Here is a 26,201-nt window from a genome sequence, read left to right as displayed (position 1 = left end):
GAGTCAAGTTGGAGGGTTTCATACGAGGACGTTAGTAATTGATGATAAAATTCTGAAACAAAACCTCTCGATGTCTCTCTTGCGTAGAAGAATTTGTGGTATCTGTGGTGTTCAATTGGTCTGTCTAATGGAACACCGTGAGACTTCAAACATAGCTCTAACTGTTTGTGAAAAAGCCATGTGGACTTGGTGAGATTAAATTTTTTGCGTATTTCTTTATCACTACAAAAACCCTGTTTGTTAAAAACATCCCCTAATGAGTGTATGCCTTGCTCTTCCCATATAGGGAATCTTATAGGTCGTTTTCCAATTAAGAGTGCATTGTTATTGAATAAGGGAGTATGATTGTGCCATTTTTGTGGGTTAGGATTTTTTTTTTGTGATTCACGCCATATCCGGATCGCATGAGTAATTATGGGGCCAAATTTTCGTTCACAGTGCTTGATTGGTAGTTTAGTGTATGCTATGTCCTTCAGTCTATGTGGGGCTACTATGTTTTCTTCTATTTTTCTCCAGGATGCTAATGCTTGGGAGTCAAACCATGTTGTCAATGGACTTAATGTGTACGCCTTAAAATATAGGAAAAAATCTGGAAATGCCATGCCACCATCTGCTTTATTTCTCTGTGCGGTGGATCTTTTTATACGTGGTGGTTTGTTATTCCAAATAAATTTGTATGTGGAGGAGTGTAATCTTTTCCAGTAACCCTCTGGAGGGGGTAACGGTAGCATTGAACTGAAGAAGTTGATTTTAGGTAGTACATCCATCTTAACTATTGATATCCGTGCTTGTACTGTGTTTTTAAGTTTTGCCCATCTATCAAGGTCGTCTTTGATTTTGTTTTGGATTTTTGTGTAGTTGTGCTTCACCGTTTGTCTTATGGTAGGGAATATTTCCACTCCCAAGCATCTGAAATGTTTTACCATCGGTATCTGTCCTGGGAGGGTTGTATCTTTTTTTGCAGGGGTGTTAAGTGGAAGGAAAGCCGACTTCGGCCAATTTATCTTAAATCCCGATAAATCACCAAAGTCCTCAATCAACTTGAGCAGATGAGGCAATGTGGTGTTGGGGTTTTGCATGAACAATATTACATCGTCCGCATATAAACAAATTTTTTGTTGTGTGCCCTTGATTACGATTGGTTCTATGGATTGGGATTGTCTTATATATTGTGCTAAAGGCTCTAATGATAGATTGAACAGTCCGGGACTAAGAGGACAACCCTGTCTGGCAGAGCGTGATACCGGAAATATTTGGGAGATGATTGTGCCTGTTGTAATCATGGCCGATGGGTCTTTGTATAATACTTTAATCATATCGATGAATCCTTTTCCTAACCCCATCCTTTCTAGCACTGCCCACAGATACGACCATTCCAGCCTGTCAAAGGCCTTCATAGCATCCAGGGACAGCATCGCCTTAGGTATGGTGTCCTCCTTGTCGGCATCAAGTACGTGCAGTATACGTCTTATGTTCTCAGTGATCAGGCGGCCTCCTATGAAGCCAGTTTGGTCCGGGTGAACTAAAGACGTCATATGCTTTTGTAATCTGATGGCTAATACCTTAGAGTACAGTTTGATATCTGTTCCGAGGAGGCTTAAAGGTCTATAACTACCGCACTCGTTGGGGTCTTTGTCTTTTTTAAGGAGGACTGTTATGAGTGCAATATTGTCATTTTTATGGAAGTTCCCCTCCTTGACTGAGTATAAGATCATATTTAGTAATAAGGGGCCAATTATGTCCCAACAAGAAAGGTACATTTCTGATGGGAAACCGTCTCTTCCAGGAGCCTTACCACTTTTCATTGCGGTTATGGCCTTCTTGAGTTCCTCTAGTGTGATCGGTGTTTCTAACATTGCATTGGTTAATGTAGTGAAGAAATCTTCTTCGTACAAATTTGGGGCGTATACCGCTATCAACGCTATTTTCCTGTTCTTATGTTCAATCTTAGCTATAGTTATCCGACCTTCTACATCAGACCATACTCCCTTTAGTACAATATTCAACTTACGTTTAACAACTATTGCTACACCCCGAGTTCTCGTACCAATAGAGGAGTGACTGATATTATGGTATATGTTGTCCGCTAATTTATCTATGTCTTTCCCTAGAATGTGCATTTCGCTTAGCAGAGCAATGTCCACATGTTCTTTTTTCATCAGTGTGAGCACGCTTTTGCGTTTGAGTTGGTTATTTATTCCCCCGGTGTTCCATATCATTATATTCAAACTAGCCATAGTCTATACATGTTGCATTGTAATTTTTGGTAATGCTTCTGGAGTGCGAGGCAATAATAGATATACATCCCACTAGTGAGGTCCCGTTGAGAGCCGAGCTTAAAAACATACATATATACAAATAAAAATCCTCTACCCTTCCCTCCCACCAAGAGTCGTACAGGATTGTGTTCCATGAACACAACCTTTGCGTATGACTCCCTCCCTTGCACCACCGGATATCCCAGAATGATCCAATTATCATTAACATTCCTATGTATACCATAGGATCTAACACTCTAAATTCTACCATAAGTAGAATGTCGACTGTGGCTTGGCCACTTTCCCGTAAAAAAAAAATAAATAAAAATGTAATGAGATAAAACTAAAAATAAAGACCAAAAATAAGCTTCAATTGTCATGCCCTAATCACTTACATTTTATATGAACTTGTGTCATTTATAGTAACCCATGAATAATATGAAGGTATTGAACTGAAGAGAGAGCCTCAATAAATCAGAGAGAGCGGATGAAAAAGAAAAAAACAAGTAAAAGGAAGAGAACATTAACTTAGATCTTAAAAGAGCATTGCTATGCTTAAACATCTAAAGTATAAATTGGAGAAGTAGTGGAATTATTTCCCATTAATAAAAAAACAGTTTTTAAATACGTATATGCAGCATTTCCCCTGACCGGGGTGGGCGATGATCGTTGTGTAGAGTGATATTTCTGCCGGCCGGCTATGATGGCTCTGTGGTTCTGCATCTAGATAGCTGTTGATTATTCCCCCGAGGGGCTTCTGGTAGAGTGAATGACCACGTATTGCTGATATTCCAGAATGTTCCATATATCAAAGAATGCTTCGATGTTCTAGATTATTCCAATATGTCATTTTTACATTGTTTGAATGTTCCAGTATGTTCTGGAGTGTTCCAATCTTGAATCCAATATGTCCGCAATAATATAAACACGTCGGGGAAAGCATTCAAAAACTCTGAGCACGTAGGTCTCTCTGTCCCAAATCCTCGGTTATTAAAGATTGTACTATATGGTGACCTTGCATAACTGAGATTAAAAGGCCATTTATACACTATTCTGCGTGTTGTGCAGACAAGAATTTGGCTGCATCTTCAGGCGAGTTGAGGAGAACCCTTGCTCCTTGTTTATCGACAATGCGAAGTATTGCAGGGTATATTAGTAGGGGTCTGTATTTCTCCAGGTATAGTTGAGACATCACCGTCTTGAACTTGGCACGCAGTTCCACTACATCACGACAATAATCTTCAAAGCAGTGTATTGGTACCTCCATGTATTTCAGATTGCCTTTCATCCTGCGAGTTTCACGAATAATCATTTCTTTTATTCTGACTTGGCGCAGTATAACCAATATCACTCTGGGCTTAGCGTTATTGCCAATGGAGCGGGTCCCCAATCTGAAGCATTGTTCCACCTCTGGTATTTTAGGAAGGATCTCTGTTCCCAAGATTTTCTGTAATTCTGTGGCAAACTCTTCAGGGTTTGCACATCTCACTGATTTGTCCAGACCGACAATACGAATATTCAGCTTGCGTTTTTGATATTCCATCTCGAATATTTTGGCTTTCTGTTCTTCATTGATTCGCTTAAGCTCCAACGTTATTACGCTGAGCTCCGTATTGATTTCTTTGTAGTTCCCCTTCATCTCAGCAGTTAGGTTAACATTGTTAACCTCTACTTCATTGTAGATGCGAGTGAAATTGTTTTCGTGGGCTTCCATTACTTTTTCCAGAGCCTCTGTGCGTTTAATCTGTGCGTCGGCGTCCGCTCTCAGCGCATCAATTTTGCCTTCAATAGATTCTTTAATATCATCTACTTTTTGAGTTATTATGCTAGTTATTGTCTTCCCCATTTCCTCCATTTTCCGGATGATATGTTCGGTATCTGCGGAGGTGTTTGATGGGGTTGAACTTGAAGCGGCCACTGTCAAGTCTATATTTCCTGCTGTCCGCTGTACGAATCCTGATTCCTGCGGCGGGACCTCTACGACTGTTTTTGGACTCGCTTTGTCTTTCTTTGGTGACATCTCGATTCTTTTGGTCAATATAGTTAGTTGATAGTCTCAGTTGATATATGCGTCAAGTTTTAAACGCATTAATGGTATATAAATATGTTTTTAAAACGGAAAAAAAAATAACGGGTGAGCAGCTGTGTCACATGCGACCTACTCCATTCTAAAGCTAAACCGGAAGTTCGGATAGTTCCTTTAGTTCCAACAGAGAGGGGTGACTGCAAGATGCCATCTCCTCCACTGTACTGGATATCAGTGGGGCTGTGGCCTAAAAAATACCAGATAAAAAACAGTAACAATAAGAGTCTTGCAAAGTACAACGTTCACTCTCCCCAGAGTAATAGACCTGTCGCTAAACCACGCCCCAAATTGAATTTGTCCAAACATATCACAGCGAAAATCCTCGCTTGCAGAAAACGCGGACATCACCTGAAACGCTGTTTGTAGGGCGCATCAAACCAATACCAGATGTCTGTGATCGAAACCACTGTGAAGAGTTCAGTTTCTATGTTTATTATCTAGCTAATATCTGATGGTGAAACGATGTGTGTGGGGTACCTGTAATTCGGACACCAGGTACCCTGAAAGACTGGATGGAGGAGTATATTTTCCGAAGCCCAAAAGAAAATCAACAAATGCAAGCGATGGATTCTGCTGTGTCGTCGACCACATACACAACTGAATGTGAAGACAATTTCCAAGGACACTTATGTTTGCTCAAAGGTAAGGTCAATTCATAAAGACATCATATTTGACGGCATGTATTAGAAACGTAGACCAAACTATTAGTTAGCTAACGTTAGCTGCCAACTAGCTAGCCAGCTAGCTAGCTGGTGTTATCCTAGCTAGCTAGCTACAGTGTTATCAACATCAACTTTGCTGTCATTAATTTTTGCTGTCTGACTTTTCTTCCTCGCTAGTTAGCTGGTGTTTTTAGCTAACTTAACGTTTGCTAACTGTCTTTTGTCCAGATGGGGAGCGCCGGCCTGTGGAGCAGCCTCCCCCAAGCCCAATGGAAGAAGTGGACAAGAGGAGCGAGATGAACGATTGAGAAATCAACAAGCACAAATCGAATCACTGACGAGTATAAATACTGTTCTGAGACTTAATCAAATACCAAATAGATTAACACCAGAGGTCTTGCAGCACAGCCGTGTACCAGCCTATTTCAAATATGCCTGTCAAGACTTTTGGTTTATTTAATATAAGGATCAGATATGTAAAGGGGTCTAAATAAGTTAACAGGTGTTTGCGCTTGTGAGCATGCGCAGTTGGCGCAGCTGCCTTTTAAATGGTGGCTGGCGATTGTCATTCTAAATATAGCACTGACAGGATCACATCGCCCATTGGTAAGTGGACTTGATTAAGGGATTGAAACGTTGTTAACTTGGCTATGTCACATATAAACACAATGTAATGTATCACGTTGGCTGCTGGCTGCTAATGCAGCCTGCGGATAATATCTGCATAAATGAATGAACGTTGTGTCTGAATGTTTGCCGCTAGCTTGTGGCTAGGCTAGCACACTTCGCTGAAGGTGCACAGCTGAGCTAGTGTCTTTGTGGCTTTCCCGGTTTGTCACGGTGAGATTCATGTGGTGGAACTTTGGTGTGTGTGCTTTGATGAATGAGAACTGCTATCTTGTCCGTTGTGTGTGGGTTTGACTTTGCGCTGTGTCTGTGACGAGGAGCTTAGTGGCTCAGTCTCGGAGAAGGAAGTAAATATTGCCAGGCATTCTGGTTAATGTAGTCATTAGGCCTGCCACGATAACACATTTTTGCTGGGCGATTAATTGCCCCCGAAAATATCGCGATAAGCGATATTATTGCGACCGGTTAGAGAAGTTTATTTTGGAGAAGTTTATTTCCCAAAAGTTCTCAATTTTCTTTTAAAAATTCACTAATATAATGATAATAGCATAATAATGCAAGGACACCGTTTCAAAGTGCAATAAACTTTTATTTAACATTGGAAGACATTTTAAATATCCTAAATTAAAAAATGCTCAGTTTGATTGTTTATTATAAAACAAACTGGAAACAAGCCCTCTGTCTGGCTTTTTGTGTCATCCTTTTAACATGTACATGTATTATTAATGTACCTTGCGCCGTGGTACCATGTACAAAATGTTACTAAAGTGTGAGGAAAAAACTGGAAACGTAATAAATAAAAAGGCAGTGAAACAATAATCAAATAAACACCTAAATATATACTATCTCTATTGGAATGGAGACTTCAGCACAGGATAAATTAGGGATGGGCAAAAATAATCCAGATCGATTGATCACATGATGTACTCGAGTACTCGTGGAGGAAACCGCTGTACAAAATAAACGTATTTTCCGGTGTTTTAGACTTTTATTTTGAAGCCCACCGCTCCGTCTTTTCCGGTGTTTTAGACTTTTATTTTGAAGCCCACCGACCGGAGCGGAAGTATTGCTGTTATTATCCTAGCAGCCAACTTGTCTCGTCCGGTTCTGTGTTTTTGAGCTAATGATAAAACAAATGTTGAGATTGTTGGTGAACAACTAACTTTAGGTTAGTTTTAACGTTAGCTACTAATGTTAGATGCAGCTACTACAGGCAATCAACGATGAGGAGGAAGCGTCAAAGCCGTATATAATAATAGAATAGCCGTGGTGCATAGGCACGAGAGCGCAACTCGATTACCTGTTATAATACATTAATTCATGTTTAACTTGTCCCCGTGTCCAGTCCTTTGACTAGCCCCACCCGTTCATTGTAAACAATGATGCATGTAATTGTATTAACGTTATTCTGTGTTGTAGCTAATGCTATACGTTGTATTTATTTTGTTAGCTATTTAGCTAATGTTGTTAGCATTGAATGAGCATCAACGAACGCTAGATCTTTAATCTTTATTTAGCAGTCCAGTTTCTCTGGGCAGTAGCGAGTAACTACTTGGGTCTAAAAATAGCTAACGTTACACTCCAAATAACGCTACTTGGTTAAAAGGAGCAACACTATTGAGAAATGTAGTTAAGCACATGTCATTTTTCTTATACAGTAGACCCCCCAGTACTTTGTGGAGACGAAGATGATGAGTACCAGTCTTCTCCTCAGACATATAAAATCAGTTTTTCAATACAAGTACGACTCAAGACACAGAACATTAGTATGCAAAATAAAAAATGAACACAGATTTTGAGTGTGAATGAAAACTTTATTTTAACAAGATTGCAGAATGGGTACAATACAGTACGGCTCAATACACACAATTGTTAAGGGGATGCAGACCAGAGAAAGACGTTTGTCTTGTTTACATCAGGGTCATATCGACATAGGGACATACAGGTATTTAGTACCGATACAGAGAAGAAGGGGCGTGGCGCTTGACAGAATGATCGATGGGTGTTTGAGGAACTTTTGCCTAGTTGTAGCTGCTTTAAATAGGCCATAATCACCGCCGCTGAGCAATGCAGAGAAAGCAATTAATTATCCTGCCCTCCTCCATCCGCCTCAAAACAGAGGAGACGTCCTCTGTTTTTTTGTTAAATTGGGCTATCATGATGCTGACTTACTTAGTATTTGAAGTAAACCTGGCTATAGTCATGACAAACTTAAACATTTGGTTGGGAATGTATGTCCATACATTGTTTGCTGGCTACATGTCACAACAATATGACCAATCATTTTGTGTCATGTACTCATGTCACAATCGCAGTCTTAAAACCCTGTACCCGTTGCTCTTGAAGGGTTCATCTATTAGACGCACTTCTTCAACCATTATCTGAATTAAAAAATAAAAATAAATCTAACCCTAACTAACCTTACTGTCATGCACTTGTCCTAATAAACTAACCTACACTGTAGCACTCAACACTTTATGAAATTGTTACTCAGCTGATAGAGTTGTGCCCTTCCTGATGACTTGTCGTACAGAACTTGTAAGTTGCTTTGGATAAAAGCGTCAGCTAAATGACTAAATGTAAATGTATTCCCCCTCAAATGTATATACTCTATTATTACTATATTTTTGTATCACAAACAGTGCTGTATATTTGTAGATCTGGTATGTCATAAATGTCTAGATGTAACATTACTGTCTATGTAAACGAGACGAAAGTTAAGTTGAAAATGGGGGACCCTGATGTAAACGAGTGTATGTGTGTCATAAACGAGAGAGGGAGCGAGCGAGAGAGCCCCCCCCGCGCCCCCCCTCATCCGCATGCAAAGTAGTGCAAATACTTGTCCAGGCCACTAATACTTGTCTACGCCACGAAGCCCCGCCTCCAACCCGTCCAAGCCTGGCTCTGCGGCTCTGCAGATACCCCCTACTCAGCCTAACCAATAGGGTCCAGCTGCAGCCCCGGAGATTGTTCCAGATTGGGCAACTTCCGCCCGCTCCCACGACATTTCTCCCACTGACAGGACAATGCGCTGATTGGTGGAAAGTACGGAAGTATCTCGAAGTACGTCTGACGTTTCTCTACGTCCGTTAGCGAACGTGTTAATTGAACGTCAAAATCAAAAGCAAGTACGTCTGCGCTGACGTGCGGTTGTTGAGTGATTTGATTGAAGAGTTGTTCCATGAGGGGGGGGGGCTTGTATTGATCAGGTTAGTAGATATTGTACCGATCAGGTATTACAGATCATATACGCATGAAATAAACTAAAATGTTAAAACCCATTTAGACTGTTTCTCATTCCTGTACTGTTGTTTATACTCTGCTCCTGTGTTGTAACCCAACCCCCTCCAATGTACAGTAAATGACCAAGTATGGTTTTGTCAATATTCCAATGTACAGTTTTGCTCGACAGACATTTTAAATTTGATAAGCAGGTTAGTTCGGTGGTCAAAACTAGCTTTTTCCACCTCAGACTCCTAGCCAAGACCAAACCATACCTCTCCCAGAAGGATCTGGAGAGGGTGATCCATGCCTTTATCTCGACCCGGCTGGATTACTGCAATGCGTTGTATATCGGCATTGACCAGTTGCTGCTTCGTCGCCTGCAACTGGTACAAAATGCGGCTGCCCGCCTGCTTTCCGGTACCAGGAAACGTGACCACATTACACCAGTTCTGACTTCTCTCCACTGGCTCCCCGTCTGTTTCCGTATTGATTTAAAACTTTTACTGACTGTTTTTAAAGCACTACACGGGCTGGCTCCACCGTACCTAGCTGAGCTCCTACATCACCCCACCCCATCCAGAGCCCTAAGGTCTGCTGACCAGCTGCTGCTGGAGGTGCCTAGGACCAGGCTAAAAACCAGGGGAGATAGAGCCTTTGCTGCTGCTGCCCCCAGACTCTGGAACAGCCTCCCCCCACATAAGATCTGCCCAGAGCCTGGAGGTTTTTAAATCCTTGCTCAAAACACATCTCTTCTCCCTGGCCTTTGACCAGAGCTAGCCCAGCATCTATACATGACGTCAGCTGTCACTCTGCACTTTTTATCAAATTTTCTTGTCTCTTTTATTGCACTTTGCCCTTGCTTTCCTATATGTACTGTACTCTACCTCTTTTCTAGTGTATTTTTATTGCATTGTATGTGTTTTTTATCATGTTGTGAAGCACTTTGGTTTGGCTGTTAGTCATTTGTAAACGTGCTATACAAATAAAACTGACTTGACTTGACTTGACTTGTACAGTTGTTGTTATGATGAATTGAAAATGGGGGACCCTGATGTTAATACAATTTTCATCCAATCAATCACTTGTGCGGTTCCTACATTGTATAGGAAATTAAATTAAGAAAATAAACATTTAAACAACTGTGTCTTTATTGTATTATTACTGTATTGTATTGTATGGGCGGGAAAGGAGGAAATAAATCATCATCAACTGAAAATAAACAAACATGTCAAACAAAAAAAGGTTACAACTGACACTTATTATTAATATACAAATATTTTAAAAGAACCATTTCAACCCCCATTTACTTTACCAAACCAATCAATAATATGTAGAAATGATAAAGAAAGAATAATGATTAGAAATAATTCTACAGAATACAAATGTTAATATGAACATGATGTGGTGTAGGAGCAACATAATGCTATTTCTTCAACACCTCGTTCACCACTGAACAAACAGGTTACTGGTGCATATCAAATAATGCTATTCCTTCAACACCTCATTCACCACAACTACAGTATTATTATATGGTCCAAAATGGTCTCCCTTCCTTCTTCATTTGCTTGTTGATCCTCCTCGCTAACGTAGAGAAACGTCAGACGTACTTCGAGATACGTCAGACGTACTTCGAGATACTTCCGTACTTTCCGCCAATCAGCGCATTGTCCTGTCAGCGGGAGAAATGTCGTGGGAGCGGGCGGAAGTTGCCCAATCTGGAACAATCTCCGGGGCTGCAGCTGGAGGCTACTCAGCCTAACAGCTGGAAGGCATCTTTACGTCATGACGTAGCAGTAATCAGGCACAGTCTACGTCCTTGCATAGGACCAATCAACTGCTCTCATGTGCGATAACGACCTAGTTTAAAAATGAAACATTTTGTACACATCCAGTCCTCTGACAACTAACGTGGCTAACGTACGAGATTTATTTTTGCAAATAGCATATTAGATTCCACGAACGGCTGCAATATGAACCTTCAAATTATTACTGTCGGGTGTCCCGTAAAGATCAGTCGGAGTGATGGTGAGCATTGTTAGCTTGCATAGCTAAATAACGCTAACGGAGTATTTGTGATTCATACAGTGTTAGCTAAGTAGCTAACTGTTAACTAACGTGCATTAATCTAACGTAACGTTGGGCAATTATGGAAAGTTGGGATATGGTTGCAGCAGGTTTTAGCAAATAAACGTTAACTAATTTTAACATAATAACTCTGTCTCTTGTTTGATTCTGATGTAAGTTATGTCGTGAAGTATAAGCCTAACTAACCTTACTGTCATGCACTTGTCCTGATATACTAACCTACACTGTAGCACTCAACACTTTGATGAACATTGTTACTCAGCTGATAGTTTGCTTCCTGCTGTCTTGTACAAAACGTGTAAGTCGGTTTGGATAAAAGCGTCAGCTAAATGACAAAATGTAAACATGACGTGTTTTTGATGGGATTTTCCTTTTGCACAGTTCTCTCTGTCAATTCCTTGTGGGCAATGAAACTATAAACTATATATATATTTTTTTAAATATAGTTTCCTTTGTTGTGGGCTTTTCGAAATGATCACATTCCTCCTATAATTACGGACTTGTTCTTACAGGGCGAGTGCACTACGCCACCGTGAAGTCGATCGACTTGGTCAAGAACATAGCCATGGTGGAATGGCAGGACCACGACTCATTGCGAGGAAAGGAGGTCAGTGTTTGGACTCATTACAAAAACCGCCGTGAATGAATGAGAACTTTATTTAACAGATTGCAGAATGGGTACAATACTGTACGGCTCAATACACACAATTGTTAAGCGGATGCAGACCAGAGAAAGACGTTTGTCTTGGTTACATGGATGATGATGCATTGAAAATGGGGGACCCTGATGTAAACAAGACAAGTCTCTCTGGTCTGCATCCCCTTAACAATTGTGTGTATTGAGCTGTACTGTATACCCATTCTGCAATCTGTTAATAAAGTTTTCAATCAAAACATCAGTGTCCCCCATTTTCAATTCATAGTGACATGCATGACATACAGGTATATAGTACTGTTACATTTGTGACATATGATATGCAAATATACAGTACTGTTACCCAGAGATCCTAACAGAAAATATATACATATGATGGGGAGGACACTGTACATTAGGAGGGGGTGGCTGGGTGGGAGGAAATATATACATACGGTAGGGAGGGCACTGTCTATTAGGTGGGGGGGGGGGTTGGACATTTACAGTGGCCAGTTGGACATTTACAGTGGCCAGTTTTGAATTGCAGCCTCCCGTAGGTGCTCTTTAAGAGCGATTTTGAATGTGGGTAGGGATTCAAATTTTTTTCACGGCTGTGGGTAGGGCTTTCCACATTGTGATTTGTGGCACTCCCTCTGGTGTTGTGGGCGTGGTATTCACTGACCTTTGGGAAGTATTTTGACATGTACATTGTATTTCCGTCTTGACTATCTTTTAGACCTAGTACCTCTGTGTAATAACATACAGTACCATATCAACATTTTCATAAAGCTTTATTCCAGGAGCCTCAAGTTTCGTTGAGCATGGGTTATCGTATGGTAATGCCTGCATTTCTGCCTGTGTTTATATTTGCAGGTTGAGTTAGTCGAGCTGTTTGATCTCAACAAAGGCATGGAGTTGGTCAATTCCACTGACGCAACGTTGGAGGACGTCATGCCACCTACTCCTGCTCCGAGTCTAGACAAGGCAGGTGTAGTAGAGTAGCCTTGGACAGATTGTGAATGCGGAAGTTGTTGGCTACTAGATGCTAGCTAGAAGGACCCCACAAACTAGATTTCCCCCATTTTTTTCAGAGCACAGAGAGGGGAGGGAGAGGGAGGTGAAGAGCGGCGGAGAAACACAGCCGCCACACGATGTAATTTGGGGCTGATTATTATAGATTGCGAGCCATGGTGGACAGTGAGAGCGACACACCAACGGGACTGGGAGCAGCGCTGCCACAGGAAAGGAGATGGATAGTGACAGTAATACAGTATGGAGTGTAGTGTGGGAGAGGAGCTCGGGGAGAATGACTGAAAAGGGAGGGGAAGGGTCATGAGTAGGGATGTCCGATATTATCGGCCGATATCGGCATTAAAATGTGATATCGGAAAATATCAGTTAGTTTTCAAATGTTAATTTAATTTTTTTACATTTCTATAACCTTTTACCCAGGCAAGCAAGTAAGAACAAATTCTCATTTTATTTATTGTCAAAAGTATGCATAATGTTGTATTAATTCCACAACAAGAGATATGTAATGTTAATTACCTGAAATTATTAAATTTTTTGGGAGGGGGAAACCCTGCATATATCGGTATCAGTGTATCGGTAAAAAAGCCAATATCGAGCATCCCTAGTCATGAGAGAGGTGGGGCTGAGGGTAGGGCAAAGGAAGGACTTGACAGAATTGCTGAATATAGTGGTGAGATTTGAGGGAGAAGGGAGAGTTAAAAAAAATCGGGCCATTAAAGTTAACAACTCACAAGAGAGCAATTAGGAGAAGTGAAGTATGCAAACAAACGTTTTGAGAGATGGAAACATTGTAGTATGTATACGTATAGAGCAGTTGGAGAAGGCGAAGGTAATGAGTAGCATTGGAAAAATCAATATCTCTAAAGTAATAAGAGTGGGGGAGAAGAGGGACAGTTAGCCCCTTTCGGTCTGTGATGCACTCCCAACAAGGTTGGACGAGTGAATACACAGTTCATTTTTATAAACTGATCAACACTGCTCAAAACGGCTTTAGTCTGCCTGATCACAGCGCATGCGCATCAGGCACCCAATGCCGGAAATAAAGCTGTGTTGACCAGTTTATAAAAATTATTTAATGGCAACACCGAGCTTTCAAACCCTAGCGTTTGTCTGTCCGAAACCCTCGTGCAACTGAGTACCTTTTGAAATTTCTCTGAGAGTTAATTGTGGGATTTTCCTATGGAGGAATAAGGGTGTGTGTATTCACTCTTGTGCATCAGTCACGAAAGGGGCTAAGGGATGGTGGGTGCAAGCCAGGGGGTAATTTCTGGAATATCAATCGAAGTTACTATGGAGAATTTGGTCGACATTTTTTATTTTTTTTTATCCACTTTTTCTCCCATTTTCTATATTTTCTCCCATCCCAATTTCGTATCATCCAATTCAACCCTCCCCTGTCACGGACGCTGTTTCTTGCCTCCCACAAGCCGGCTGCAATGTGGACTAAGTCATACATAGCACAAGTCCCCTCCGGTACTTGAGGTAACAGCAGTCGCATCTTTTCACCTGCGCAGCTCGATCTCTCAGTGGCGAGGAGTAACGCGTGGGAGGCTCACGCTGCCCCCACTTCCTGATTCTACTGCGCAGGCGCACCAACCGACCTGTAGGAGTCGCTGTCCACAACGCCCGATCCCCACCCATCAGTTTCCCACCCCCTAATACGGCCAATGTGTATTAGTACAAACGACCAGCTAAACTGAAAGCAAATGTGGAGCGCTGGGCTCGAACTGACGAGCCCAGCGTCTCCAGCATTTCGTGGCGAGCGCCTTGCCCACTACGCCACGTCGACATTGGTCGACATTTTAAAGAGACAAACATAATAGGAGTGTAAAACGCTGAAAGAATGAAAAGGGGAGAAGAAAGAGACTGAGACCACTTTGATTCAGTTTGAAAATTAGGGTATTCCAAATGAGGTGTTCTTGGGATATATGGTATATTAGGAGTTAGGGAGTTTGTATCTAAACCATTGATGTTTCAACTGCCAAGAATTTGGGCATATAGCCAAGATGTGCAAAAAGAGGAAGCAATGTGCTGGATGTAGTGGGGAACATGAGTGTGGAGAGGGAGTGGAACCAAGTGCTGTACCTGTGGAAAGGAGCATAGTGTTGCATATTGGGGATGTGAAGTGATGAAAAGAGAGGTGGCGGTTCAACAGATGAGAGCGGCAAAATCTCCTATGAAGCTAAGATGACGGCACAGGAAAAGCAGGATAAGGAACGGGTTCAAAAATATAGTACAGGAGGATAAATAGAAGATGTGGGAGGAGAAGAAGAATTTTGTGGCCTTTGTAGCAGGAGTGATAAATGCAACACGTACGATTAAGAGTAAAACTGAAAGGATCAAAATAATTGTCAAAGTAGCAGTACAACATCTGGATATGAAGGGTCTGATGGGAGGAAGTAGAAAGCGAGTTGAACAAGGGGATTGTGATAAACCAAGAAGTCCAGAGTCCTAAAGACAGTGTCCAGCCATGCCCAGCAATTGTGGGCATAGTTGGAAGTATAGAACTGAGGAGGGCAGTAATACGCCATGTTGCGTTTACACTGCCGGAAAAAGGAAGAAGAAGAGTAGCAGCCTTGCCTTAGACTTCACAACCCAGGAATAACCAGTCAGCTGTCTGTATAGTATAAATCGGTTGACAAGAGCAGGGTTGACTAAGGGTGTCATGATTAATCTATAGGGCTGACCTTCGATTTTTTTTTTAAATATATATATATATATTTTGGATTTGTACAGCACTTTGTTCAACTTTGTCAGTGCTGTAAAGTTAAAATCTTAGACAAACTAAACACTTTGCTTCCATGAAATATTGTAAGCCGTCATTTGAGGCTTTATAAAAGCAGCACAATGAACACAAATCTGTCAGTGCCGAGTTCGACCTCATCTTAAATAACAAACAGCATTGCTTGTTGTAGTTAACAAAGAGAGGCAGAGTAGATTTTGCACAAAATTATTATTTTTTTTCATAATCGAATTTAATTTTCATATTCCAATACCATGCCCATCGAACGAAGCTTAGAAGTATTTAAGACAGCCCTAATCTATTAGAAATTGATTATTGGATTCCATTGGTAGCAGTTAAATGTTCTTAAGCGCCTAGTCTGACACAAAATAAGAAGAAAATACCCAGTTAAACTGCATGCTTTAGCTTGATTTCAGTGTGCATTCATGGGAAAATGTAAATAATAAAAAAAAAAGTGCTGTTTAGATGCACCAATTAATCAATAAGATAATTGTTCATTGTTGTATGAATCTTTTACTTAAATAGTTGCTAGTAGCAGCTTCTTATCGAAGGTTTGTTTTCCTGTGTGGTAGACCTGTCTTAGTGAATCTAAAATCTAAAGCACACACTATGGTGTCCATGGGCTTGAGTGTAATGACTTGGATTCTTTCACACCACCCCTCCCCATTAGAAGTATGGTGGTCGACTGCGCTCATCAAGGATTCCTGCCCCTCCTTCTTGTAAGTACCTTTCCTGCGTGAGCAGACTCCTATTACCCTCAGTTCTTTGTGTGGGGGGTGGAACGATTCACAAAAATATTGGTTCAGTTCATATCACAGATTTGACATCAGTCTTCTGTACGGTTGGGGGAGGAGGGGGGGTATTCCATTGCCAATTCAAATAGAATTTTCACTTAAAATGTATTTGTAAGGAACGCATACCATTTGTTGATTATAGGTGGCTCTCATAATGGGACTTGTGTGAAGAATCTAGACATACAGTAGTGAGTGTGTAGTGGGACTGTTGGATACTTTTTTGACGGGTCTGCCTTGTGTCTGTTCAAGTTTGGAAAGTAACTGAGAGGAAATATTAACATTCTGACTTGTGGCAAGTATCTAAATAGATTAATAAATAAATGAAAAGTTGTTTAGTATAATTAGTGGTTTTGGATTTAATTGCTGCAGGCAAAAATGACTAATGACCGTTAACCAACTTTTCTATTCCTTATTCTTAGTGTTTTATTACAGTAAGTGGGTACATTTCCCCTCTACACAAGTTGAGTAAACAGTTATACAAACAAAAGCACTCCATATACACTCCACAAGTGATGTATTTAGTCTAGTAGATAGAGAGGGGTATCATGCACCCCCGGAAATATACTTCTAACCAGATTTTCTAGATTGATAGACATAGCCTGAGTGTCCCATGTATCATTTATATGCAAATTAGGGATGGGATTATCAAAAAATCGCAAAGAGGCAGTCAGGTGGCGTAGCGGAGATTGTGCTCGTCACCAATGCAAGAGGCTGCGGTCTCGACTCCCGGAGAGTCAGCATTGCCTTGGCTTGGGCTGATCGCTATACTAACTCGTTTGGCTGAGTTAGGGGGAGGGAAGCCGTGGGTGGGTCCTGGGCGTTGTGGACAGCGACCCATACAGTTCAGTCGGGGCGCCTGCACAGCGAGGGTAGGATCTGGAGAAAGATAGTGTGACCTTCCACACGTTGAAGAACATCTGGTCCTCCAAGGACATAGCCATGACAACCAAAGTGCGGCTCTTCAATTCAAATGTCAAATCCGTCCTTCTCTACGGTTCAGAGACTTGGAGAATGACGAAAAGAACATTGCAGAAGATACAGACCTTTATAAACAGCTGTCTGACACGCATCTTTGGGATCCGGTGGCCAAACAAAATCAAGAATGAGGAACTATGGCTGAAAGGAAGACGGGAACCAGTGGAGAAGCAGATCCTGAGACGAAAGTGGGGATGGATAGGCCACACTTTGAGGAAACCGGCTACCAGTACTACACGCCAGGCCCTGACTTGGAATCCCCAGGGGAAGCGGAAGAGAGGGCGGCCTAAGAACACCTGGAGGCGGGACACTGAGGCGGAGCTCAAGAGAGAAGGAACTACCTGGGGGAGGCAGAAAGGACAGCCCAAAGCCGTGTTGGATGGAGAAAAGTCGTAGATGGCCTATGCTCCATTGGGAGCGATGGGCCTAAGTAAGTAAAAGTCCACACGTTGCACTCTCCCGGTGAGAATCTGCGCTGCCAGGCTGGCTGCACATGTGTCGGAGGAAAACATGTGACAGTCTCCGGCCTCCCGGACCAACAGTAGGGGGGGGGTGCGCAACAACCAGGAAGGGGGTTGGGAATTGGCATAACGACTAACAGTGGGATGGGAGAAAAATCGGAAAAAAGGAGGGGACATTTTTTTTTTATCAAAGAAATCATTTAAATATATCTAAGCCAATATTGCAGATAACTGAACAAATTGGGTGTCTAGACCCATGTTTCGAGGGTCAAAGATCACAATAACACTATCCCTAGAGAGTGATCACATGTTTCTATGCAAGTAGCTTATGCAAATCTGTGCCGTCAATACAAAATAATCACATTTTTACCATTAGTTGAGTAGGAAAGCGGATACTATCATGCACCCCCTGGAAATATATTGTTAACCAGTGTTTCTAGATTGGAAAAAAATTGTAGAAAATGATAGGCTATGTTAAAAATCTATCTGTGTCCCATGTGTAATTTATATGCAAATGAATGATGCCATCATCAAAAAAATGATGTCGCTAACTCAGCCAATATTGCAAATAACTGAACAAGTAGGTTGTCTAAACCCATATTTTGAGGGTCAAAAATCATAATAAAACTATTCCCAGAATGATCACCTATTTGTGGTGGCTAGTATGCAAATTAGTGGCACCTTTACAAAGAATAAAGCATTTTTACTAGGGATGTCCGATATTATCGGCCGACCGATATTATCGGCAGTAAAATGTGATATCGGAAAATATCGGTATCGGTTTAAAAAAAAAAATAACAATATTTGTTATATATATATATATATCCAGTGAAATTATTAGTTACCTGAAATTATTCAGTTTTTTGGACGGGGAAACCCTGCATATATCGGTATCGGAAATTAAGAGTTGGACAATATCGGAATATCGGTATCGGTAAAAAAGCCAATATCTAGCATCCCTAATTTTTACCAATAAAGACTCATCATATGATGACTGAACAACATAAGATGTGGGCTCATGTTTTGAGGGTTAAAGATGGTAATACAATTTCTGAAGTGGTCACATATATCTCTGGCATGCTTATATACAAGAGTGCTGCTTTCAATGCCATTTCTTACATAAGTCTACATTAGGGATGCTCGATATTGACTTTTTTACCGATATTCCGATATTGTCCAACTCTTAATTTCCGATACCGATATCAACCGATACCGATATATGCAGGGTTTCCCCGTCCAAAAAACTGAATTTCAGTTAACTAATAATTTCACTGGATATATATACCGTAATTCCTCTAATAGTAACCCCGGCTTGTATTTGTTTCAACTGTAGCGGGTACCAGGCTTGTATTAGGAGGAGGCCTGTATAAGAGGGAGGCCTATATTTCAAATTTTCAAATGGATCATAATGAATAAATCAACATTTTGTGTCAGTTTGAACCCAGTAAAATGTACTGGGTTCATTTATTGAAACCAAGTACTGTATGAAATAGTAAACAGTGCAATTACAGGTGGTCACTGGTCATTTAAACGTTTTCAAAGTGAAATCAAGTAACTAGCTCAGTATGCAGCTCAGTATATTAGTAACCCGGCTTGTATTAGGAGGCCGGCTTATAATTGCTTAGCTCAAGAGCGCACCCGGCCATTAATAGATACCCGGCTTGTATTTGAGACCCGGTTACTATTAGAGGAATTACGGTATAACAAATATTGTTGTTTTTTATTTTTTTTTAAACCGATACCGATATTTTCCGATATCACATTTTACTGCAGATATCGGCCGATAATATCGGACATCCCTAGTCTACATGTATGTAATAAGGTAAATACGTCCTCTGTTCAGCATCTTTGCCAATGACTACTCTTATTTCCCTGGGTAAATTCAACCGCCAAACAAACAAGGTAAGAAGTTACCTCAGCTACACACAAATGTGGATGTCCGTTTTTTCATGGAACCAGTAACTGCGTGTGTGGTGGGGGTGCATGTGCGTGCATGCACAGATTGATGTACCCTCTTGCTGTGAGTGCATGTATGTACAGTATATGTTGTGTGCATGCTCTCCAACCAACCAACCTACCTCTTCATGCTCTCCAACCAACCAACCTACCTCTTCATGCTCTCCAACCAACCAACCTACCTCTCTTCATGCTCTCCAACCAACCAACCTCTCTTCATGCTCTCCAACCAACCAACCTACCTCTCTTCCTGCTCTCCAACCAACCAACCTACCTCTCTTCCTGCTCTCCAACCAACCAACCTACCTCTTCATGCTCTCCAACCAACCAACCTACCTCTTCCTGCTCTCCAACCAACCAACCTACCTCTCTTCATGCTCTCCAACCAACCAACCTACCTCTCTTCATGCTCTCCAACCAACCAACCTACCTCTCTTCATGCTCTCCAACCAACCAACCTACCTCTCTTCATGTTCTCCAACCAACCAACCTACCTCTCTTCCTGCTCTCCAACCAACCTACCTCTCTTCATGCTCTCCAACCAACCAACCTACCTCTTCATGCTCTCCAACCAACCTACCTCTTCATGCTCTCCAACCAACCAACCTACCTCTCTTCATGCTCTCCAACCAACCAACCTACCTCTTCATGCTCTCCAACCAACCTACCTCTCTTCATGCTCTCCAACCAACCAACCTACCTCTCTTCATGCTCTCCAACCAACCTACCTCTCTTCATGCTCTCCAACCAACCAACCTACCTCTCTTCATGCTCTCCAACCAACCTACCTCTCTTCATGCTCTCCAACCAACCAACCTACCTCTTCATGCTCTCCAACCAACCAACCTACCTCTCTTCATGCTCTCCAACCAACCAACCTACCTCTCTTCATGCTCTCCAACCAACCAACCTACTTCTCTTCCTGCTCTCCAACCAACCTACCTCTCTTCATGCTCTCCAACCAACCAACCTACCTCTCTTCCTGCTCTCCAACCAACCAACCTACCTCTCTTCATGCTCTCCAACCAACCAACCTACCTCTCTTCATGCTCTCCAACCAACCAACCTACCTCTCTTCATGCTCTCCAACCAACCAACCTACCTCTCTTCATGCTCTCCAACCAACCAACCTACCTCTCTTCATGCTCTCCAACCAACCTACCTCTCTTCATGCTCTCCAACCAACCTACCTCTCTTCATGCTCTCCAACCAACCAACCTACCTCTCTTCCTGCTCTCCAACCAACCTACCTCTTCCTGCTCTCCAACCAACCAACCTACCTCTCTTCCTGCTCTCCAACCAACCAACCTACCTCTCTTCATGCTCTCCAACCAACCAACCTACCTCTCTTCATGCTCTCCAACCAACCAACCTACCTCTCTTCATGCTCTCCAACCAACCAACCTACCTCTCTTCCTGCTCTCCAACCAACCAACCTACCTCTTCATGCTCTCCAACCAACCAACCTACCTCTTCCTGCTCTCCAACCAACCAACCTACCTCTCTTCATGCTCTCCAACCAACCAACCTACCTCTCTTCATGCTCTCCAACCAACCAACCTACCTCTCTTCATGCTCTCCAACCAACCAACCTACCTCTCTTCATGCTCTCCAACCAACCAACCTACCTCTCTTCCTGCTCTCCAACCAACCTACCTCTCTTCATGCTCTCCAACCAACCAACCTACCTCTTCATGCTCTCCAACCAACCTACCTCTCTTCATGCTCTCCAACCAACCAACCTACCTCTCTTCATGCTCTCCAACCAACCAACCTACCTCTTCATGCTCTCCAACCAACCTACCTCTCTTCATGCTCTCCAACCAACCAACCTACCTCTCTTCATGCTCTCCAACCAACCTACCTCTCTTCATGCTCTCCAACCAACCAACCTACCTCTCTTCATGCTCTCCAACCAACCTACCTCTCTTCATGCTCTCCAACCAACCAACCTACCTCTCTTCATGCTCTCCAACCAACCAACCTACCTCTCTTCATGCTCTCCAACCAACCAACCTACTTCTCTTCCTGCTCTCCAACCAACCTACCTCTCTTCATGCTCTCCAACCAACCAACCTACCTCTCTTCCTGCTCTCCAACCAACCAACCTACCTCTCTTCATGCTCTCCAACCAACCAACCTACCTCTCTTCCTGCTCTCCAACCAACCTACCTCTCTTCATGCTCTCCAACCAACCAACCTACCTCTCTTCCTGCTCTCCAACCAACCAACCTACCTCTCTTCATGCTCTCCAACCAACCAACCTACCTCTCTTCATGCTCTCCAACCAACCTACCTACCTCTCTTCCTGCTCTCCAACCAACCAACCTACCTCTCTTCATGCTCTCCAACCAACCAACCTACCTCTCTTCATGCTCTCCAACCAACCAACCTACCTCTCTTCATGCTCTCCAACCAACCAACCTACCTCTCTTCATGCTCTCCAACCAACCTACCTCTCTTCATGCTCTCCAACCAACCAACCTCTCTTCATGCTCTCTAACCAACCAACCTACCTCTCTTCATGCTCTCCAACCAACCAACCTACCTCTCTTCCTGCTCTCCAACCAACCAACCTACCTCTCTTCATGCTCTCCAACCAACCAACCTACCTCTCTTCATGCTCTCCAACCAACCTACCTCTCTTCATGCTCTCCAACCAACCAACCTACCTCTCCTCATGCTCTCCAACCAACCAACCTACCTCTCTTCATGCTCTCCAACCAACCAACCTACCTCTCTTCATGCTCTCCAACCAACCAACCTACCTCTCTTCATGCTCTCCAACCAACCTACCTCTCTTCATGCTCTCCAACCAACCTACCTCTCTTCCTGCTCTCCAACCAACCAACCTACCTCTCTTCATGCTCTCCAACCAACCAACCTACCTCTTCATGCTCTCCAACCAACCAACCTACCTCTCTTCATGCTCTCCAACCAACCAACCTACCTCTCTTCATGCTCTCCAACCAACCTACCTCTCTTCCTGTTGGTTGGAGAGCATGCACACAAGAACATACTGTACATTAGGGGTGGAACGGTTCACAAAATCGACTGTTCGGTTCGTATCACGGTTTTGGGCTAACGGTTTTCGGTTCGATATACGTTGCTTTTTATTAAAAAAGAATTAACACTCTAATCTAAACATGCTTCTCATTTATATAAAAAGGAAAAAAAAGGTTTACAGTGTTTACAGCCTTAAATAATGTTTGGTACACAAAGACCGAACTGACTGAAAAATATAGGCTACATTTGTCAAAGTATTAACTTAGTGCAAACAAACAATAGGCTCAGCCAGCACTAGACTTTCCTTTCTTTAATATAAACACACAAAAAACAATGTTTAAATTCCCTGATTGTCAGTTCTTAATGGAAAGATTAGTTTTCCGCTTGAAATTAAAGTGCAGTATTTGAAATACAATGAAAGGAATATGGCTGGATTTCTTATCAAAGGGAAAAGTGTCTTATTTAAAATAAATAAACAAATTAGAAGGCCATCAATATAAATTGCAGCATACATCAAACTAACACACACTACTGTTTCAAAACAACACTGCTCTGTTCATTCTATTTTTAAAATACGTACATTATCCGTCTACATTTATTTAGACTAACATTATTTAAATATTGAGTGCAACTGTGGGGTGGATTAACGTAATTCGGTGAGTTGGAACTATCTATGGGTTGGTGGGTCCGCAGGGACATTTTAGCGGGAGTTCATAACATGCAGTGGAAAAGCGGCAATAGTCCCGGTTTGTAGTTAGTAAACACAGTTGTATGTTAGCCTTCTTGGATGTTGAATAAACGCCTATCATTGTCTTTAAACACCCCGCCTCTCGGACTCTCATTTTCTCCTCTGCTAGCTAGTAGCTACATAACATTTCATTGACTGTATTAGCTGGCGGGCTACCATTGTTAAAACGTGCGTTGTGTTGTACAAACTGCTAACGTTATGGCAAGATGTGTGTAGGCCTATGTAATGTTAATGGCTATGTTTTTAAAGTTGTAATGAAGATTGATTTATATTGCGCTTGCCATTTCCACAAACTGACTAGCACCTGCAGTGCTGCTGCTGCAGCTAGCGCTCACCTCTCCCGGCTAAGTGCCATTAAGTTTTTTTTTCATTTGCGCATCCCCTGAACCGTACGATACAGACGCCCCGAACAGTGGAGGTCGTATTGAACGGTGTACGGTTCGAATGCGTATCGTTCCACCCCTACTGTACATAACATGCACTCACAGCAAGAGGGTACATCAATCTATGCATGCATTGTTCAGTTATTTGCAATATTGGCTGAAATAGCGACATACATTTTTTTGATGTCATTCATTTGCATATAAATTATACATGGGACACTGACAGATTTGTATCAAGTAACACTGGTTAACAATATATTTCCAGGGGGTGCATGATGGTATCCACTTTCCTACTCAACTAATTTGTAAAAATGTGACGATTTTGTATAGACTGCACAGATTTGCATAGGCTACTTGTTATCAACAGGGGTGGTGCCGCAGAGAGCTCCCAGGGGTGCTATTTTTTATTTTTGGATTACAGAAAATTATCACTAAAGTGCTATCTGTTGCAGCTGCACGGTTTTCCATAAATACCATATTTGGATAAGTTTGACCATTTCTCAAAATCTGAAAATCATTATTTAACAAAACACAGAAAAGGATCACCAAGTTACTCTGGATAAAAACAAACTTAACAGACAACATTGAGACAAAGCTTCCTGACACATCTCCATCCAAACTCTTGGAAGAACTCATTGAAATCTCATCTGATACCACCTGGAGAGCTAGTTTCAGAGTGTGGTGCTGAGTACCAAGTATCTCATGATGCAGTAGTTAAGGTGTTGATACCATTCAGCACCACATATCTGTGTGAAGCTGGCTTTTCATCCATGACTGCTCTGAAAAAAAAATATATATAGGGCCAAGTTGAGCCTTGAGGATGACATGTAGGCTTGGGCGGTATGATGGTATTACGATATACCGGGGTATTTAGAAATACCGACGTATTGAAAATCAATACCGTCCGTCACCGTCAAAATCACAGATGCGCTTCAGCTTCTATTACAGTGAAACGGAGTTTTGAGTGTAGTGCACACACGCGCCAGCAGAGGGCGAGACCAGTCTAGTGGAGCAAGTGGGTCACAACGGTGTTCACGTTTTACGGTAATGTTGCGACAGTGCTGTGAAAATACCGTAAAGCGTTGTGACGAGAGTTGGTGTGTGTTGTTGTGGAGTGGTGCACTGGTGGAGCAAGCAAATAATCCGTCTCTTATTATATGTGAACTAAAGAGTACAAGGTTTACACAACAGCCCCCACCCGCCTTTTTATTTTATTTGTATCGTCCTGTACTATCCGCTGTTTATCTCTCTCTGTGAGCTACTGAGCTTGATTAGCTAGCGTTAGCTCACGCTAACTAGCGTTAGCTCTGCGGCTAATCTTAGATTACCCTGAACTAAATCAATGACTAGGTTATAAAGCATTCGAGTAGTTTTCACTGCACATAGAAGTAGCCAAACAACGGGAACATTTCGGGAGCATATGACCAAAACTCATGCAATTTCGAGCCCTTAACGAATCAAATAGTCTGCCAAGGCTAGATGCTAACGCAGTAACGCTAACGGTGCGGGCTTCTGACTACCAATCTGAGAGCTGACGATGATTTGTTTACTTGGTAACACGGGTTGCCACCGTTGACCGTATTATTAGCCAGCAGCAGCAGACCTCGCATTGAGCTAGAAATGTCCACTGAGTGAACGAGTGCTTATTTTCTGTATTTATTTATATTTTGAGAAATGGTAACTTGTTGATCCTTTTCTGTATTTAAAAAAAGAATCTGTTTTTGAGAAATGGTCAAACTTATCCAAATATGCTATTTTTATGGAAAAGTGTGCAGCTGCAACAGATGGCACTTTAGTGATAATTTTATTTAAAGAATATGCTATTTGATTTACTACTACAAGCAGTGTAATGTCAACAGTACTAAGCCATTTAGACCTGAAATACCTGTTAATAATGCATTATATAGCCTGCATATACATGCAAATGTGTTTCCCGGTTTCTTAAATAAACATTATTTTGAAAGCAAGCACTTGTCATCGTAAATATCCTACTTTCACCTCCGCAACATCGCAAAAATCTGTCACTGCCTCTCCCCCCCCCGCTGCTGAATCCCTCATTCACGCCTTCATCTCCTCCCGCCTGGACTACTGCAACTCCCTCCTCACTGGTATCACCTCCCGCTCCCTCCATAAACTGCAAATGGTCCAAAATTCAGCCGCCCGCCTCCTCACTAACACCCGGTCCCGCGAACACATCACTCCTGTCCTCCACTCCCTCCACTGGCTCCCGATCAAACACCGCATTAACTTTAAAACACTACTCCTCACCTTCAAAGCCCTCCACAGCCTGGCCCCCCCCTACCTGACTGATCTACCCTACCGCCCCACCCGTTCCCTCCGGTCCTCCTCCACTGCCTCCCTCACTGTCCCGACATCCAAGCTTAAAAACTTTGGAGATCGGTCCTTCTCTCGCACTGCACCCCGACTCTGGAACTCCCTCCCCCAGTCCATCAGAGACTCTCCTACACTCTCCACCTTCAAAGCTCGCCTCAAAACCCACCTGTTCTCCCTTGCCTTCAACCCCCC

General features: G+C 42.3%; 1 protein-coding gene across 1 annotated transcript in view; it reads left to right on the top strand.

Annotated features, from left to right (window-relative positions):
• Positions 1–10,757: 10,757 nt before the first annotated feature.
• LOC311231844 (kinesin-like protein KIF2C) overlaps positions 10,758–26,201 on the top strand; it is a 43,103-nt gene continuing 27,659 nt past the window's right edge. The window contains exons 1-4 of the mRNA XM_084318465.1: positions 10,758–10,883; positions 11,456–11,550; positions 12,451–12,561; positions 16,023–16,071. Coding sequence (XP_084174591.1) covers positions 10,829–10,883; positions 11,456–11,550; positions 12,451–12,561; positions 16,023–16,071 — 310 coding nt within the window. The 5' untranslated portion in view covers positions 10,758–10,828. The remainder of the gene's footprint in view (positions 10,884–11,455; positions 11,551–12,450; positions 12,562–16,022; positions 16,072–26,201) is intronic.

This window comes from Notolepis coatsorum (assembly GCF_963971535.1).
Source record: "Notolepis coatsorum genome assembly, chromosome: 7".
Taxonomy (NCBI): domain Eukaryota; kingdom Metazoa; phylum Chordata; class Actinopteri; order Aulopiformes; family Paralepididae; genus Notolepis; species Notolepis coatsorum.
Note: the sequence above shows the minus strand (reverse complement) of the source record. Positions and strands in the feature narration are given on the sequence as shown.